Source organism: Triturus cristatus, chromosome 2_2 (genome assembly GCF_964204655.1).
Source record: "Triturus cristatus chromosome 2_2, aTriCri1.1, whole genome shotgun sequence".
NCBI lineage: Eukaryota > Metazoa > Chordata > Amphibia > Caudata > Salamandridae > Triturus > Triturus cristatus.
This window is the reverse complement of record NC_140582.1, coordinates 409493881-409513634: the sequence shown is the minus strand read 5'-3', so window position 1 is coordinate 409513634 and position 19754 is coordinate 409493881. Positions and strand designations below refer to the sequence as shown.

At 41.0% G+C, this 19754-nt stretch overlaps 1 protein-coding gene across 2 annotated transcripts in view; it reads right to left on the bottom strand.

Moving 5' to 3' along the window:
- Window positions 1-3758: 3758 nt before the first annotated feature.
- Window positions 3759-19754, bottom strand: part of SCLT1 (sodium channel and clathrin linker 1) — a 589184-nt gene continuing 573188 nt past the window's right edge. Inside the window, exon 20 of one of the 2 annotated variants that reach the window (XM_085641492.1) lies at window positions 3759-4750. In XM_085641492.1, coding sequence (XP_085497618.1) covers window positions 4688-4750 — 63 coding nt within the window. In that variant the 3' untranslated portion in view covers window positions 3759-4687. The remainder of the gene's footprint in view (window positions 4751-19754) is intronic. The other variant, XM_085641491.1, reaches the window with a different exon arrangement.

Sequence of the window (19754 nt, the reverse complement as noted above, 5' to 3'; positions counted from 1 at the left end):
AACAACTTGGTGTGGTGTCATTCATTGTGTGCGCATTGCTGAGTCCGGGTGAGTGAGTGCTGCACAACTACTTTACACATTGCCTTCGGGTGCCTTCCTACCTCGCGCCAAGCTACCACGTCGGAATTGGTGACCTCAGTTCTAACACCTCCTTAACCAAATTGTGTGAACATAGGCAAATACAGTATTTTACTGAGCAGCCTTTTAGTTCCTTATCACATATGAGAGCATCTCAATGAACAGATGAAAAAAAACCATATGAGAGCACCTTCAAATACTTGAGTTCAGGATGTCTGCTGCACAAAAAACTTCTCTTGTGTTTGATTAAATAGCTTATAAAGTTGTCCATTTATAATAAGAATCTAGGCCTGGTATTCTGCATGCATGACAACTGATGTGCCTCTTTGTTCATTTAAAGCATTGTCCCCAGGTATGGGGCAGGAATGTTTCTCAGTTTATGTTTAAAAATTACAACTTTTAATAAATACTTTTCAAATAAACTGATGTGCTAAGTTGAAACGGTTCTCTGTGTTAAAAATACACTTATCTTGAAGACAACTTATATTCTAACGTGATGTTTGTTGTAGTAATATTTTCAGAGCTACGCTTGTGAACGGGATGTTAGAACCAGAGCCAGCACTAGGCTCATCTCTGCCTGTTAATTTGTTGGCCTTCCAACCTCTACTCACTCCTCGCTTTGCTGTGGGTTGCAAACATTAGTTAATTTCACGGTGAGTGGTATAACGTGTCTTTTCAGAAGTGTGGATACACTGATGGTGTTGGTGGACAAATTTAATAAGAAAGTCGATAATGTGGAATCAAGATCAACTGACCTAGCACCCATGGAGGCCCTTGATTCCATGAAAGGGACGAGCCTGGGAAGAGGGGCTCATGTGCGAAAGGGGGGCGAGACTTGTGGGGAGCAAGGCCAGAAGCAGAAAGTTAAGGAGAAAGAAAAAAACACAGATAACATGCCAAGACCCATAAACCTACCTTGCCATGATCACACTGATCTGCAATTCCACGGAAAAGAGGCTCACACTCTTGCAGGTACGATGACCAGTGGTAGCTGCTTCCCTATGGCATTAGTGGGGCGAGGAGGGGGTTAAAAAATAAAAAAAACACTTACCGACCCGCCAGCCTCTCCTCGGTCCTATGCGTCCTCTCTTACTTCCTTCTGCTTAACAGGAGGCCGGATCAGGAAGCACCCACCTAGGCTCCCTTGACCAATCACAACGCTGCAATGCAGCTTTGGGATTGGTCTGAGCATCGTTTTTGGCGCTCAGCAAAGGAATGGGAGCCTGGGGCATTTTCTCCACCCAGACTGCAATGCAGCCTGTGCCGAGAACATGCGAAGTGCGCATGAGTTTTGGCCGGCCCAAGAGAGCGGGCCAAACATTCATGCTTATTTGGAGTGGGCAAACCACTCCTCCACTGCCCACAAAGCTGCCTGAGTACGGAAAATAAAATTACAATATCGCATTATTATCATTTTATCTTTCCTTTTTTTACAGTGCTGCAGGCAGTGAGGTGACGCTCCTCTGCCTTAGCCAAGGAGCTGTCACTGAAGATGACTGCCCCCAATTGTAAGTGCCTTATGACTTGTTTACCATTAGGATCGCTTTGAGGTACGTTTTCTTATTGCATACTGTATAAGCTAATATCACCCAAGCCCCTTCTTCTGAGGCCATAAGGGCTGCATTAACCGGCTCTAACCCTTCCAGGCTATTGTCACCAGGACACTACTTTAACTTCTGTAAAATCCTATGATGGTACAGCCTTCTGAGTCCTGTTCTTTTTTAAACCTGGACTGTAGGTTCCACTACAGCAAACAATTCATATCATATTGGAGTGCATCTACATTGCACAACTGTCACAAGTCCCTATTAAAGGTAGCTGTATACATGAAATGCACCTGTTTTTGCTGTTTCTGTGAATAAAAGTTTGGAGAGGTGATTACCACAGATTTATATAACTGATCGCAACGCTTACATACATAATCATTTCCTTGGTGCACAGATCTTACACTGCCGCACACAGAGGAAAAAAATTAGAGGAAACATTGCTTCTCGGTATGTGTGCATGTCACGTGACCAAAGCCGCTTCAGTCAGCATATATACATATATATCAGTTGACAATTTCTGGTTAGGACCACATTTCCTCAGGTAAAGGATTTTTTGATTTGCAAATAGCTTTGGGGCTGTTTGATGAATTTTTTACAAAATGTTCCCCCAAAACAAGTTTGTTGATATCTAGTGATGCAGGGGGAGCACTGAAGAAGTACCGAGGCACTAAGGGACTGAGACAGGTCCCACAGAATCAAGGGCTGTGACTGAATGGCTGCAACATGAAGAAAAATGTTGTGGCCACTATTCTAAGACTCTGGCACAATGTCGTACAAATAAAAGCAAATAAAACATATAAGGGGGCAGGAGCGGGGTAACCTGACCCTTTGGTCCTTGTGGGGGCTCCCTGAAGGACCTACCATGGGGTGAAAAACCTTGTGGTACTACTGAGGTACTAAACAGCTAATGAAGCATACTGATTAGTTGAATCTGCGGGAATGAGAACGGTCCAGCAGAACTAAGGGCTGTGATTGGCTGGCTGCAACATGAAGAGGAACGTTGCAACCACCATTTTAGGACTCGGAGGACTAGGTCCCCAGGTTAAAGTGATGTTATAGCTCGGTATGGTAATATTATCTTACATTACTTTAAAAAAAACAATTTTTTTAAAAACTCAGAAATTCATTTAAAAAACCTTTGGTTAAAGTGTCATTATAATTAGGTGAAAATGTCAGTTAAAGCATAAAATTTTAAACTTTAAAAAAGAAACACTGAAATTCACCAATTATAGTTTACTGAGCTAACTAGAAGCCCCAGGACGAAAAAGACATATCGAAGAAAGATCCTGCACAGTCAATCACAATGCTTCAATTTTTTTTTAGTTCCAAGTCCTGCGGGATTCCAGAGGAACTCCTGAGCGACCATCAACTCTCAACATATTTCTATTTTTTGAAACACAAAACTATTGAACGGATTCACAAAAAAGCACAGTTTCTGGGTAAAGATCCACCTTTCTGCAAAATCTGGCAAAATTTTATTCAGGCCATTTTTTCTATATGACTGTTTTAATTTTCTCTATGGAAATTGCATAGGAAATTCTGTTTTGGGACCCCCATTTTTCTCTGCCCCACTAGAGAGATCATCCTGAAACTTTTGAGGAAGAAGCTGCGGTGGATCAACTTAGTTTTTGAAATGTTTCGTGAAGATTTGTCAAACGGCACCATCAGTTGTCACAACGTTTCATGCATTGTAAAATAACGGCTTGTAATGGTTATGCTGTAACACATAAATGACAAAGGCATGTGTTGTAACAATTGTAATTCCTCATTTTACTGGAGGTGACCTGCTGTCAAGGGGTGGAGCCTGAGAGGGGCTGGAGATACCCGCTAAAGGGCTTATATCAGGTTAGCTTTTTAAGCTCTTTGTGTTAGAACAGCTGTTCCCCAGTAAAACCCAATTTGACGACTTCCTTTGCTCATTACTGAGTGGACTCGTATGTAAGAATACTTCGATTCCAAAAATACAAATTCAGGTACTCTGATGGCAAAAATATTGTTTCCCGAAATTACAACACGTGAAACAATTTAGCAAACGTAAGAAGACTGCTCCATAAACAGGCTTTTGTACCATTAAATGAAATGAAAAGTTCTTTGCAGGAACGTACTACACACTGCCCCATTGCCAATAACCATTTCCTCTAATTACAACTGAAAAGAGAACACGTTTTATTCTAAGATTCATTTAACGTGTATTTAATGTGAAAATGTGTGTACATTTTCATAAAACCATTTATTTCATGTTGGCTATAGCTGGGTAATTTATTACGTGATCGGTGAATAACTTGATTTTCAAAGTAATATTTTGGCACGTTTCTTATGGATACACTTAAAACATTACCTGTAAATAGTTAGAATATAAGTAGTGCAGCTGCCTTGTTGCTATACTAAAGAAGCAATGAAAAGGAGTCTTAATTAGAAGCATGTGTTCTGGGATTTACTACAGAAATAAAACTGGATATATTTAAGCACTTCGGGAAATAACCTCATCGAGGGAAAAACGCATGTCAGATAATAACTAATAATAATGACTAGACAGTGTGCAGGCAAAATTACACATATAAGTGTAAATGGATCAGGGGCTTTCTGGATTTATTTGACAAATAGGGATTCCATGAACTGTGATAGCGATTCAGACAAACATGAGGAGCTTCCGTTGATCGGTTTAGACAATTTATACACTCATAATTTCAAACATTTCAGCAGTACAAATATGTATATTTATTTATATATATATATATTAAAAAATAATCTGATGATTAAAACCAACCTGTTGCTTAATCGCAGTAGGATTTAAAATTGGCTACTTAGTCAATATTTATGCATTTATTTTTCTTGGAAGAAGTTTAGATATTCCGCTGATGCAGACAACATCTCCTCCTCTTCATATTCTCTTCAGATGATAGTCTTTTTCACATTTGTGACCATTAATTGAGATAAAAATGCAGTTCAGTTCTCATTTTAAAACGTGACTGAATGTTCATTCGGATTTCAGCCAACTGCAGTTTTCACAATCTGGTGCCTTATTGGCTGCTTTCGTCTTCACGATATAATTGAACCAGGTTTCAAATATTCCCCATCTCATCTGTGCTAGTTGCTTTTCGTCTTTGTGCCGTAATCCTATTTAGCTGCATCAAATAAACGTATTCACATTACTTCTTTAAACCGTGTTCACAAGGTTTTGATAAAAGTGTTGCAACTTTATGTATAACAACAATTTAGAACAGACCACCATAAAAAATTGCCACTAGAGCACAAAATAGATCAACATTCATGCCAATCATGTTATGAACAGGACTGCCTACTAACACAGAATATCACCTTTAAAAAAGGTTACTTACCTGTACACTGTAGTTCTCCAGTATTGATATATTTCATAGATTCAAATGCTTGAATCTTCCCCGTCGTCATGGTGGGAGCCCCATGGTATTTAAAACAAGCAGTCTAATTTAAATACATTACAAGACATAGAGAAGGCAATTGACATTGTTAACCAATTGACATTGTTTTAATAGACTCAACCATCACCAATCAGAGGCAAGGCCCAAGACCACTCTTCCCCTGCAGAGCCACCGGAACTCAGATTTGAAGTACAAGTGTAAATATATATCCATGAGGTATCTAAACGGGGAGGTGGGCGGGTTGCATGTGAATCTATGAAAGATATCAATACTGGAAAATCATAGTGTACAGGTAAGTAACTTGTTTTTTCTCCTGTATTGAATCCTTCATAAATTTACATGCTTGATTCAGAGTAGCTAGCATTAAGCAAAGAACACATGGGATTAGGCGAAAACCACTCTCAACATACAAGATACCTTGTGAAGTAAAAGACAACATGGGTGCAAATAATGGCGATATCAGCATGAACAATAGATCATAATGAAAATTAGTGCTGTGAAATAAAGAGAATAACTGTCTGTACTTTAATGAAATAGGTGATGCAAAACTGTCTGTTCGACCACAGCCTATGCTTTCCATGCTGAATCCAAAATGTAGTGTTTCATGAAGGTATGAGCTTTCGACCACGTTGCTGCTCTACAGATGTCTGGATGCAATACTCCAGAAAACAAAGATGTGGACGTCGCCATCTTTCTTGTAGAATGTGCTGCAACCTTCCTGGCTAGTGGTCTTCCTTTGGTGTCGTGGTAACAAGCAATCGTTGCTGACACCAAACGAGCTATACTGTTTCTTAAGTGTGCAGCCCTTTCTGGGAGGCGCGAAAGAGATAAAAAGCTGATCTGATTTTCTGAAAGTGTTAGTTCTGTGAATGTAAAATTTCAAGTACTGTTTGATATCCAGAGAATGGAGAGCCCTCTCCACAGCTGAAGAAGGGTTTTTTAAGTATATTGAGAAAATAATGGACTCGTTCAGATGAAAAAAAGTTAGAACCTTCGGAATGAATTTCAGGATGGTTCTCAATAGCACCTTATCTTTTCTGAACTGTAGAAAAGGATCAGTGACAGTAAAAGCTTGAATCTCACAGATCCCTCTGGCAGATGTGAGAGCCAATTGAAGGGCTGTTTTTCATGAAACAAATTTCATTTTCGTGTTCTGTATTGGCTCAAAATGCGGTTTCATGAGTTGGGAATGGACCGTGTTTGGCTGCCAGGAAATTGCAGGAGGCTTTATCGTTGGGGAGATCCCTGAATAGGCCCTTCATAAATTCCTTTATCAGTCTGGTAGACCACAGTGAAATTTCACCAGTTTGTCTTATGAACCTGGAAATTGCAGCTAAATTCACCTTAACTGAAGAGTGCGCAAAGCCTGACTTCCCAGATGAAGAAGATGCAGCAACAGCTGCTCTCGAGAAGAGCGAAAAGGATGTCTATTGTTTTTGAAACACCAGCAACAGAATCTTTCCCCTTTTGCCACATATGACTTGTTAGTTGAAACAGCACCGGACTCTTCTAGGATAGATCTGCATTCTGCTGGAATAAGTAGAGATCCAAACTCTTGTTAATAAGGTCCCATGCCCATAAATTTAGAGACTTTCTCTGAGGGTGCAATATTTGACTGTTGTTCATGGAAATCAGGTTCCTCATTGGTTGCAACTGAATGGGTGAAGACACAGACATCATGAGCAGTTCCGTATACCAGTATTATCTAAGCCATGCTGGGGTTATGAGAATTAGATGGCATGGTTCTCTCTTCATTTTGCGTATCGCCTTGGGAGTGAGAGGAAAGGGTGGAAATGCATAAGCGAACATTCCTGTCCATTGTATCTGAAGAGCATTCCCCCAAGACCCTGACTGAGGATATCTGCTTGCAAACATTTTGCATTTCCTGTTGTGAATCGTTGCAAAAAGGTCAAGATTCGGGGTACCCCACTTCTTGAAGATATGGGATAACTGTTTTAGGTTAATTTTGCAATCAAGGCATTGACTCACTGTTCTACTTAGAGAGTCTGCCTATTAGTTTTCTATGCCTGGGACATGCTTGACTAGTAGTGAAAGGCCGTGCTTCAGCAACAATTTCCATATTTGTTGGGCTTGAGATGAGAGGCTTTTCAATCTCACCCCCACCGCTTGTCTAGGTAGAACATGGTAGTGATATTGTCCGTTCTTACTAAGACAGAAGAATTGTGAATTCTGGGTAGGAACGCCTGGAGTCCTAGGAATAGTCTTTAGCTCCAGAAGATTTATGTGCATCCCTGATTCTTGGAGAGATCATTTTCCATGGATTTCTAGCTCCTAATGATGTGCTCCCCAACCTCCCAGGGAGGCGTCTGTTGTCATTACAAAGGACGGTCGTGCCGCTTCAAAAGAGAGACCTGGAGAGATGTTGACCTCCTTTACCCACCATGACAATGCTTGCTTCATTACAGGCGTGATGTTGATGATATCCTCAAACTGTGGATTTGAACCCATTGCGCATCCCGCTATTCCTGCAATGCCTTCATGTGTAGGCGAAAGTTTGGAATTAATAGGATTCACGAGGATAGCATCCCCAGTATGGATTTGAACGTTGTTACTCAAGGGGATTTTCTTTTTATCAGAGAAGTAGCTGTGTCCATTATCTTGTAGAACCTTTCTGTAGATGGGAAAGCTTTGGCGACCTAGGTGTCCAGACTGGTCCCTAGAAACACCAGCAATTATATTGGCATGATAGAAGACTTTTCTGCATTCAAATTCAGCCCAAGAAAGTTGAATAGCTGCTGACAAGCCAAAGGAGATTCTTCTGCAGAGCGGAACGAGCATCCTTTGACTAACCAGTCATCCAGGTAGGGGAATAGCTGATGCCCTTTTATTTTCCAGAAAGCAGCTACTGATGCCATGCACCTTGAGAACTGGGAGCCGACCGTAGGCCAAAAGGAATAACTTAGAATTGGTAGTGGCACCATGCCACCGTGAACCTCAGGTACCGTTGATGTTTCACATGAATAGGAATGTGAAAATATGCATTAAAGAGATCGAGAGATGTCATGAAATCCCCTTTATTGAGTAGCAACAGAATATCCTGAAGTGAGAGCATTCTGAAAGGTTGCTTCTTTATATATTTGTTCAACTGCCTGAGGTACATGACCTGTCTCCATTTCACAGACCTTTTCTTTATGAGGAAGAAGTTTGAATAGAAACCATTGCTGCACTGCCGGAAATGAAATTCTTCTAGAGAAGCAGAGATACTTCCTGTTTCAGGAGAGAGAGGTGTTGATGCTTCCTTTTTGGAGGTTGCTAGTAGTTTTATTTTAGTTTAAAAAAAAAATAATAATTCCAGGGTGTGTCCCTGATGTATAATGTCTAACACTCATTAGTCTGTGGTGATGCTCTCCCATTGATGATAATAAATGGAGAGATTGTGGTTCGAGGTTTGATGAAGGTAAAAGGAGACTTGCTTGGGGAACGTCACTGTCTTCTTGCAGAGTCTTGAGCTTTTCCCCATGCTGGGGGTCCCCTACGTGCTGCTTGTCCGAGCAAACCAAAGAGGAAGTCCTGTACTGCTGCTGCTGTTGTTGCCCAGTGTTCTGGGATCAATAACCTTGCTGAGCATATGGCTGGTAACTGTAAGACTGATTTGAAGGTCTTTGGACATATTGCCCTCTTTGTCCATGAAAAGGCTGAAAATGCCTCTGTTGCAACATTCCATGATTTAGTTGTGTCGTGCAGTTCGTTCCCAATAATCCATAGGACCTGCGCGTTTGTTGGACAACATAAACTTTGGGTGAGGTGCTTAGACTGATTCCAGGCCCCCCGCAGGATATGTTGGCCTAGAGATCAGCTACTCCACAGTGCCACCACACGCCCTCTAACCTTACGATGGAGCAAACAGTTTCTGGCAACCACTGAACATGACAACCCTGACCCTCAGGGATTGTGGAAAGAGATCAGAACCTTTCGCTCAGTCACTCATGCTTACCAGTGCTCTGAGAAATATAAAGAATACATAGTGGGACGTTTTCAATATATTTATTGAACCAACGTTATTCTTGTATAGAATACATGTGTTGCGATAATCAGTAGAGAGAAGCAGATGAAAGTGATTACGAGCACCAAAAGAGTAAATAGTGGCTACAGCTCTATCATTGTGCTAAAACAGTATATATATGCAGGCATATAAACAAGGCAATAATCAGACGTACTCCTCCTATGCAAAACCTTCTCTAAATGTACCTAGAATGTATGTAGGTTGTAGAGCCAAGAATCTCCTCTAGGGACAATACAACCCCATTACCTGGCAGGAGAGAATGAAGGACCCAGTCTTGGTCACAAACTGGACACCCCTCACAAGATGTGAGAGCGCTGCTTGGCGAAGTCTCCGCTTGCAGGGACCCTCGGCTTTCAGCTGAAGTGTCTCCTCTGCTAATCTATAGGGATGCTCATTATTTATAATAGAAAGCAGCCTTGCGATGTAAGTTGTAGATTAGCGATGTTACAGATACGTAGATAGCTCTGTCGCCCCATGGATGAAGATAGAACAACATCTGTACATAGTGCGTAAATAGGCCTTGTACATGATGTTCGAGGCATTATGATAATGTTGTGCAAAGCTAGATGTGTAAAAAAAGCAGTTTCAGAGAAACAAATTTAACATTGTCATGCGTGCAAATATGTGCAAAAGTTCATGGCAGAAATGTTATTGTGTAAAACAGCTTCGCTACATGGGCCTAATACGGGAACATACAGTTGATTCAACACGATTGTGCCGGACCTGGAGATGCTGACGGAAACCTCAGCGATAATGTATTCCGGACTACTCTGTATTGTGGATCCAAACTTGCCATGGCCTTTATGCTGACCTGTGCAATCCAGCACAATGGTGTTCATGGTACTCTCGTAATCCCCCACCGCTTCAATAATCCTGGTGATACAACTTGGATCTGCCTCTCTTGGAAGTCTTGAAGGAGCTTCAACAATAGGGTACTCAAGGCTACAAGGCATGGTAGATTCCTACTTGCCACAGCCTAGATGAGGGCATATGCAATCCGACATGATGGTGGACATACGACTCTTCTGCTTCCTGGACCCATGCTATTGGTGATGTGCAGAGATCTCCTTGCTTCAGGATAGCTACCAAGCCAGTGATTACCTTTCTTGATATGACGAGTCTCCAGATAGTGTGCTTGGCCACCGTTCTCTGGGGTTGCAGATCTGCTGCTGATAGAAATTACATTATCTTGAATTTGTCAGTTGTCAACATCTCGGTTTCTGTGAGTGACTAAGAGATAATTTTGACTTGGTCTTATCGACTATGGACTCCTCTGTACCAGGATGGCTTCAACCAAACAAACTATGCGAGTTGGATAGTTGTGGGAGGGATGGTCGAAAAACGAACCTTGAAGGCTTAAAGTGTCTCTCAATTTGGCGTTTTATTATGGAAGAAGTCCAAACAGAAAAAAAAAAAAAAACAATTGGTGGGCGAGCCAGGTTGAGTCCGCTTTCAGTTCCTTTCTTCTTTTAACAGCGTTTCTCTTCTTCTTCTTTCTAGGTCATAGCCTCCGTGGTGGTGCGTCCCAGGATCTCAGGGAAGAAGATGGGGAGATGGTGGTAAGTACAGTGTTCCTATATCCTCAGGTACAGGACAGAGACAGTCACCACACCCATGAGTGCTAGTCAGAGATCTAATTCTGGTGAAGAAGGAGGTCACATGCTTCCTCTGCCTCTCTCTTCCTCTCTCTTGTCTTCTCTCTCTCTCTGTGTAAGGTTTTTAGGGTGCTCTTTGTGGTAATTAAGGGCTGGAAAGGAGAATTTGTGCATTGAAATTAAGTGCATTCATGCTGAGTTAGTTCTCCTTTTTATCATGGTTGACCTGTGCTAGCTATTCTCTTTAGCTTTTCCTGGCAATATCAATACCCAGGTAGTATTCATATCACAAAGTAATTGTTGTACAGTCTGGTGACGAGCAGTCTTTACACAGTTTAACTGGCCTTTTCCTCAGACCAGGCATCAAACTAAAGAATTATCAAACAAATTGAGGTTACAACAAAAACTGTATGAGACAATAAAAATGAAAAAGGAAAGAAAAGAAACCGTGACATTCACAGAGCACTAACGATCCTGCCTTAGCCGTGCTCCCAGCCCCTGGTTTCCCTTTTAAGTCCCACCTACTCTCCTATATAACACGAACCTCCCCCCCTCCTGGACACGTACCACAGGAGCCGCAACTCTCCTGAATTGTGGCGGTGTGTTTACATCTCCCGGTGTGACCACCACTCTTCGCTCCAGTCCTCTGAAGGTTCGTCCTTCTCCTCTGCCTTCCTTGATTCTGATGTGGTGGAGGGTGTCCTTTCTTGTTTGGTTCGGCAATCACGCTGTTCTCCTCTGTGTCTTCCAGGTTCTGCCTCCTGTCCGCGCCTTCCGATCCAGCAACGAGGTCTGTACCCTCATTCCGACTCCCTGGTTGGTTCCTGGTGTCTGTACTTCAGCCCCTGTCTGACATCATCCAATTCATGGCGATAGGATTAACTCCTTCCTCTTTTGTATTCCAGGGAAGGAGTGTTGGAATTGCTTGTCATGCTGGGTTGAGAGAGGTAAGTTAGGGGTGGATTTGGGTGCCCGGTTAGAGTCCCTCAAGAGTAATGGATTGTACTCAGGGAGAGGGGCATGGTCTTCCTCACATCAGTGTACTGTATAGTCTGCTGTTATCAACAAGCTAATTACCGTCTTCCTGGTTAATTGAAATCACACTCTGCAAGGGAAAACTGTCTACTGCTGCTTGGTTAAGAAACTTTCCATGTCTCAAATCTGTACGGGTGCTTCATGGAGGTCGATCCACACATTCACAAATCATTATAGTTTGGGTACGGATACTAAAGCTGATACAGTGGTTGGTTAGACAGCTTTGAGGAATCGGTGTGGCTAAGGTTAAAAAATGTCTACAATTCAATTAGCAAAGGTTTACTAGAGCTACTGGTATTCTCTATGAGCAATATGCTTGCTAATCTAATCTATGTTTATGACTATCAGCGAGAAGCCTACAATACAGCAGTAAATGTTAATTACTTGTAATTCCAGACCAGATCTGCATTGTAGGAATCCTCACTGAATTCATAAACAGAGCTCCTCCTCCTCAAATACCAGTCAAATTCCAGTCTCTTTAGTAATCGTAAAATTACATTTTGCCATTCAAAAACAACTGAGGAAGTGAGGCAAGCTGCTAGTACAACGCACACTGGGAAAGGGAAGCTGCTGAGCCCTTAAAATGAGCAGTGTCCTCTTGTGAACTAGTGCAATTTTAACCCATCATGCATTCCTTTCCTTTATTTTCTCTCTACTGTAATGCAGGGTTGGACATATTTCTAATCTGGGGGCCGGCAGGCTTCAGCTTGGTGCTAAATGTAGCACTGCTGTTTTCTAAATTGGCAATACCAGAGAGAGAAACTCAAAAAAGCTTTCCTGCTTTAAAGTATGAACTTATAATATAAATTATTTACTTTGAAATGTCTACTTCCCATGAAGATTTTTGCTGGTATTCTTTGGAAGAAAAGTATTCCGGTTCCTCGGACGCTGGCAAGAATATTCTATGTTTATGACTGTCAGTGAGGATCCCACAATACAGAACCTATATTATATCATCCAGAAGCATATTTATTTTAATTAAATCCATCATGCAAGAAGTCTTCATTATATTGGTGCTGATTGGAAGCCAAATTACAATCTCAAGGAGTCGAGACTGGAATAGCAAACAAAGCTGAGATATACTGAGACAACAGAGCGTCCTAAGAAATCAATGCAGTGGGACGAGACAATAGAGCACACTGAGAAATTGGGCTGAAGGAGCAATGCAGTCTAGGAGATGAGAGCACAACATACAGAAAGACAGCAGAAAGGGACAGAAGCGGTGCAAACACTAAAAGACAGGTGAAGAGAGGACCCAACCACTAGCTAAGTCCATCAAACAGGAAACACCTTTAGGCTGCTCATACACGGTAAAGGAAAAATAATATAGATAGGCTCAGGAACGGTTATTGGATATAGAGATGCTGCTGATATGCAAAGAGAAAAAAGTAAACAAAAATCCCCTACAGGAAAATAGAAGGACAGCATAAAAATAATAGAGACAAAAAAGGGGAAATAACCATAGAGACAAAAGAAGGATATCATTAACATCACAATAAAAACAAATACGAAATATAAATCAATATTGAGAAAAGCAGAGTAATAAGAATAACAGAAATAGAAGTAACAACAGCCCCGGCATCACCAACATTAGAATTACAAACAAAATTAACGCTACACAAGCTCAATATTTAGGACCCCCCCACCATTTGATATATTCGACACCCAAACACTAGGGCCACAATGGAAAAAGAGGAGTTGCAGGTTTCCCCATTATTTTCCAAGTAACATGCAAAACACATACTGTTGAACAAGCAATACAGGTGAACAAGACTTGTTAAGAAACTTGATAGGCAATCATTGAAAGCACTATTAGGGATTTACTCACCAGAGCAAAGACAAACATGTGAGGGCATTATCAAATGCTTTAATTAGCCTATCGACCCCGAAAGGATTGTTGATTTTGAAAAGTATACATTCAATACTGAATGTCAAGGTGTAGAAAAAAAATGAATGAATAATTTTGCACCAGGACTTCAAAAACTAGTAACTCATTGTGACTTCCACAAATTTAACAATGAAGAAGCTGTAAGTAAGTATTATAGAAGGTTATCATTTAACTGCACTTACGTAGAGCTAAATTACTAAAGGCACTATAGAGTTACTGAAAGTATTGCAGATGGCACAAACAGAGGTGCAATTAGAGGCACATGCAATAGGGATGGAAGCAGTAAGAAAAAGAACTACAGAACAAATACGTCGAATTAATCCAAAAGAGAAACTGTTCAGATATGTCAAAGGAAACATGGCAAGAAATAAACAATATCATAAGTGTGGGTTAGTTTTCACACTCAAGAACTTGCCCAGCTGTAGGACAAAAATGTTGACTATGTGTTAAACGAATCCTTTTGCCTCTCTATGTAAGCCAAAAGGAGCATATGGAGCGCCATGAGAAAATATGATACAAAAAAAAATTGAAAAACATACTTTATGCTAGACAGAGGAAAGATAAAAAATTAGATGAAATAGGTTTCACCATAATATTTTTTTTTACAAACACTTATACATGAAGGATAAAAAAGAAATTTGTAAACAAATGAAATAAAAGGAATAAAATAATATACTAGAATGGAACAAAATAATTTAAAAAATCTTATCTCTACATTTTCAAGTAGGAAAACACACAGCTACGCTCATACTTGATAGTTGACCTACTTGCAACATAATGTGCATATCAGAATATGAGAGAATGATTAGCAAACTGCAGCCATCAAATGTGAATACTTTTCATTGGGGAGCAACTCCAATCCTTCATTTTGGCAAACACCAAGATGCAATTAAATAAGGCAATACCATGATGCAAGAAAAAGCATGTATTGAAAAGGGAGACATGGTCATCTTGTCTTATGAGCAGTGTAACTGCCCACATTCTGGTCTTAGTATTCATGACATGTAAACTATCCAAGAAGAATCCAACTCAAAAGAAACGTTTACAGTTGTTTAAAGATTCAAAATATTATGAAACTCAAAGATAGCATCTGCTGATGATTCAATTCCCCTGAATCACAAAAGCATGGAAGAGAACCAATACACTTGCAAAATAAAGTTGAAAAAATTAATAGTCGGCTGAAACAACACACACAAGAAGAAATGTCATGGCAGACACCATGGGTATCCTCAAATATAACAGCGGCAAAAAAATAAAAAAAACATGCATATGTGTAGACGTGTGTACCAAATATGGCAAATGTAAGAGATTCGTCACTCGAGCCTCTGTTAGGACATATAATGAGTTTCTTAATTGTTGCTGTAGTGTAAAATTACTCTACAGAGGTTACCATCCGCTTAAATGAGAAGAATAGTCCTGATATATCACTGTTTCCTCAGCACATATGGCCTTTTTCCAAAACAAACAACTTTTTTTGGAATGCCATGTGCAGCAGAGATATTTCAAGAAATAACTAGAAAGATAAGAACAGTTAGTGTCCCTCTAGAAGAACTAACTAAAAAAAGTACATCTGTGAAACATGATGAATTATTTAATGCTATTGCAAAATGCTTTGCCTACTTTAACACACATTTGTACAAAGGACTAAGAGTTGATGCAAGTCTTGTTGGACGAAGGGGCAATACTTGCACAGCATACACTAGGCGAAGATTCAGTGAGACACATAGCTTCATGTGCAAGCTGAAGCTTATCAAAATTAGAAAAAGCATACTGATGGGCTGAAAGAACAAGTTACTTACCTTTGGCAATGCTTTTTCTGGTAGAGACTATCTGACCACAAATTCCACATCTTTTGAATACCTTCATTTGTCAGATTGGATCTGGAAACTTTTGCATAGTAATATCCTCCAGCGTCAACAGGTGGCATTGTGCAACATCACAGCTACCTGTGCAGTTGGGACTTCTGTCTCTATATATATATACATTACTTGCTCGCGCTTGCGCCAGTTTCTGTCTGTACTCCATCCGTGTCAAAAGACATGAGCCAATTTTAGCAATGTAATCTTACCTACAGATTTTTATGAAACCCCTCCACAGAACAGCGAGGTGGGAGGGCAGGGGAGGAATGTGCGGTTAGATAGAGTCTCTACCAGAAAAGATGTTACTGAACGTAAGTATTTTGTTCTTTTGATAGAGATTTTTAACTACAGATACCTCACCTTTTGAATAGATACAACAGCAGTTCGGGGGGGGGGGGGTTGCTGGTGGGTAGGGGCAGGGGATGGCTCAAACTAGAAAATCCTTCAGAACAAATGCCCTTCCATCATCGCTTGATTATCTAGTCAATAATGTGTTAATATTGAAAAAGTTGATGTTCATATGAATAACGATACATTCATGTATAAAAACAAAATCCTATCTTTAGTGACTAATTTGTCCGTTGTGATCTCCACGTCAACCCCGACTCACAAGTACGTTGTCAGGCAGGCTTTGAGACCCAGGCTCGAGGTCACTGATTGACAGGTCACCGATGAGGAGGCCTGTAGCAGGCAGACAAACATACGAATAGGAAACCCCAGATCAATCCCACAGATAGACACAGCAACACCACAATGGTCCAAGACGATTAGCCCCTAATAAAGCACACATGGCAGTAGGGGTGTGCACATTTCCACAACACTGTTAAGTCAGATGCCACATGAAGTCAGGAACACATAGCCAATCAGGACACAGCACACACGGTACATGCAGTGATCATGCACCCCCATGCCGGACATCTGGACACGTTACACACAGGGCACATTGTGTTGACGCAAGGTGGAGGCATACCTAGATTCATAACCAATACATTAATTGATGATTCCAAAGAGTTCCGCACTTCTTATCAAAAAAGGATCGCTGGAACTATTTTATTACATTCAATGAACTGTATAAAAACCCATGTTAGATCGACTGTAAATTAAGACAGTCATCAGACTCTATGCCTGTGGCGGTTGTCCCGCCCACGCTGTTTAACTAAACAAACTGTTCCTGTTTTGCCAAACGCCCTTTTTTTTTTAAAGGTATTTTATGTTAGAGCAACATTTTGGCGAGCCAGATAGGAGCTGATTAGTACCTCAAACCCAACTGCAGCCGAACAATGGCGACTCCGCCCGGACAGATTCACATTTACGCATTAAGGAAGGTGAGCAGACATCGCAATTGATTGGAAGTTTTACTGAATCTGTGGGGTGGAGGTCTGTTCTGAAGTAGCCATCACAGAGGTGAAGAGACTACATCGGAACCTTAGTAAAGCATGTGGTGTATGGCAAACTAAGGAGAAGCGTAAAAAGATAACCTGAGCGCCCTGCCACTGACAGAAAAAACTAGTTACTTACCTGTACACTATGGTTCTCCAGTATTATCTTTCATAGATTCACATGCTTGTATCTTCCCCGTCGTCATGGTGGGAGTCTCACGGTAACAGAATGACTTCAGCAGTACTAGAAAAAACAGCATAGCAAAATCCCATAGGGAATCATATTATTTGGTAACCAAACCTCATCATTATTTGGTTCAAGACTCAGCCAATCAGCTGCCAGCCCTGACATCACACTCCCCAGCAGAGCCATCCTACCTCAGATTTCCAGCCCGAGTGAGAGACAAGGATATATCTAGAGATCAAGAGGTTCTACCTGAGAAATGGGGAGGTGGGCGGGCCGTATGTGAATCTATGAAAGATAATACTGGAGAACCATAGTGTACAGGTAACTAGTTTTTTCTCCAGTATTCAATCTTTCATAGATTCACATGCTTGTATCAGAATAGCGAGCAGTACTTATCCCAAACTGCATCTCCAGGATAGAACCCCAAATAGTCTGTGGGCTCTGCTCTTCTGTGCAGAATATTAACATACATTACAGTTTTCAAAATATATCAGAAAATCATTAGTTGAGAAGACATATAAACATTTGTAATATGCAAACCAAAACATTTACCTATATATATATATATATATATATATATATATATATATATATATATATATATATATATTTTAATAAATACCTTATTGAAATAGATGCCGTAGAACTACCTGTCCCACCGCTGCATCCTTTTTCCATGCAGTGTCTAGACAATAGTGTCTAGTGAAGGTGTGCGTATTTTTCCATGTCGCAGCTCTGCAAATGTCCGGCAACGACACCCCTGCGAATAGAGCTGTAGAAATTGCCATCTTTCTTGTGGAGTGCGCACGTACCTTGGCTTGTAAAGGTTTTCGGGCTTTGACATGACACAAGGAGATCGTCGAAGTTATTCAGCTTGAAATACTGGATCTGGAGAGTGCTAACCCTTTACTGGGACCAGAAAAGGCTACAAAGAGCTGATTTGTTTTTCTGAACTATTTTGTTTTATCGATGTAAAATTTCAGACATCGTTTATTGTCTAAAGAGTGTAGTGCTCTTTCTGCAGATGATGAAGGCTCTTTAAAAAATGTAGGTAAAACCACCGGTTCATTCAGATGAAAGTTGGAGGGGACCTTAGGAATGAACGTTGGGTTCGTTCTCAGATAACTCTGTCTTATCTAAATTGTAGAAATGGTTCTGCAATTGAGAAGGCTTGGATCTCGCTGACCCTTCTTGCCGACGTGAGCGCTAATAATAATGCCGTTTTCCATGAGATAAACTGTAAATCCGCCCTATGTATTGGGTTAAATGGCGGTTTCATGAGCTGTGCAAGAACCGTATTAAGCTGCCAAGTAACCACTGGTCTTTGAACTGGGGGAAACATCCTGAAAAGCCCTTTGAGAAATTCTTTAATAACTCTTTGAGACCAAAGAGATGGGCGGTCAGGAACTCTTGTGTACCTTGAAATAGCGGCCAAATGTACTTTTATAGACATATGAGAAAGTCCAGATTTGGCCAACATTAATAGATATGGAAGAATTTGTTCCGAAGAGACGTGAAAAGGATGTAGACTTTTAGATGCACACCAATGACAAAATCTCTTCCATTTAGCCGAATATGTTTTATCTGTAGAGATTGCTCGAGATCGTCACAGAATCTCCCGGCATTCCTGAGGGATATTCAAAAGTTGGAACTCATGTTCGTTTGTTTCCATGCTGACAAGTTCAGCGATTTCAAATTTGGATGCAGTATTTGGCCGTTGTTCATAGTGATTAGATCCTGCACTAATGGAAACTGTATCCTGGGATAATTTGAGAAGTTCTGAGAACCACGCTTGTCTCGGCCATGCTGGGGCAACTAGAATCAGATGGCACGGCTCCGATTTCATCTTTCTCAAGACTTTTGATATTAGCGGAAATGGGGGAAATGCATACACAAACATCCCTGTCCAGCACATCTGCAGAGCATTGCCCCGCGACCCTCTTTGTGCAAACCGGTTTGCAAAGTGTTTGCATTTTGAATTGTGGCGATCCGCGAACAGATCTAACGTTGGAGTGCCCCATTGCTGGAATACTTTGAGAAGCTGTCTATGGTCCAATTCCCACTCGTGAGAAACCTTGGATGATCTGCTCAGAACATCTGCTCTTGTGTTGTCCACCCCTGGAACGTGTTGGACTTGAAGTGATATGTTGTGATTCAGAAGCCACTTCCAAATTTCTTGCTCTTGCTTCGACAATATTTTTGATTTTGTACCACCTTGTTTTAGAAGGTAAAACATGGATATTGAGCTGTCTGTCTTGACAAGTACTGTTGAATCGTGAATCCTGGGAAGAAACGCATTTAGACCCAAGGAAATAGCCTTTAGTTCCAGCAAGTTGATGTGGAGCTGAGCTTCGCTCTTTGACCAGTGACCCTGAATTTTGAGCTCCTGGAGATGCGCTCCCCAATCTTGTACCGAAGCGTCCGTCATCATCACAAAACTGTAGTTCTGTGGTTCGAAAGTCAGTCCTTCCGTTAAATGATCTCTGATCTTCCACCATGACAGGGCCTTTAGGATCTGAGGAGTGATAACTATTCGATCTTTGAAGGATCCCTGAGACTGAATCCCTTGCTTGTCTAGCAGTTCTTGAATAGGCCTCATGTGAAGTCTGCAATTGGGAAGTAGGGGAATACAGGAAGACATCATCCCCAGCAATGATTTGTAGATTCTCACTGAAACGTACTTTTTTATCTGCAAATGCGACGTCAGATTTATGATTTTTTTAATACGCTCCTCTGAAGGATAGGCTTTTGCTTCCTTTGTGCG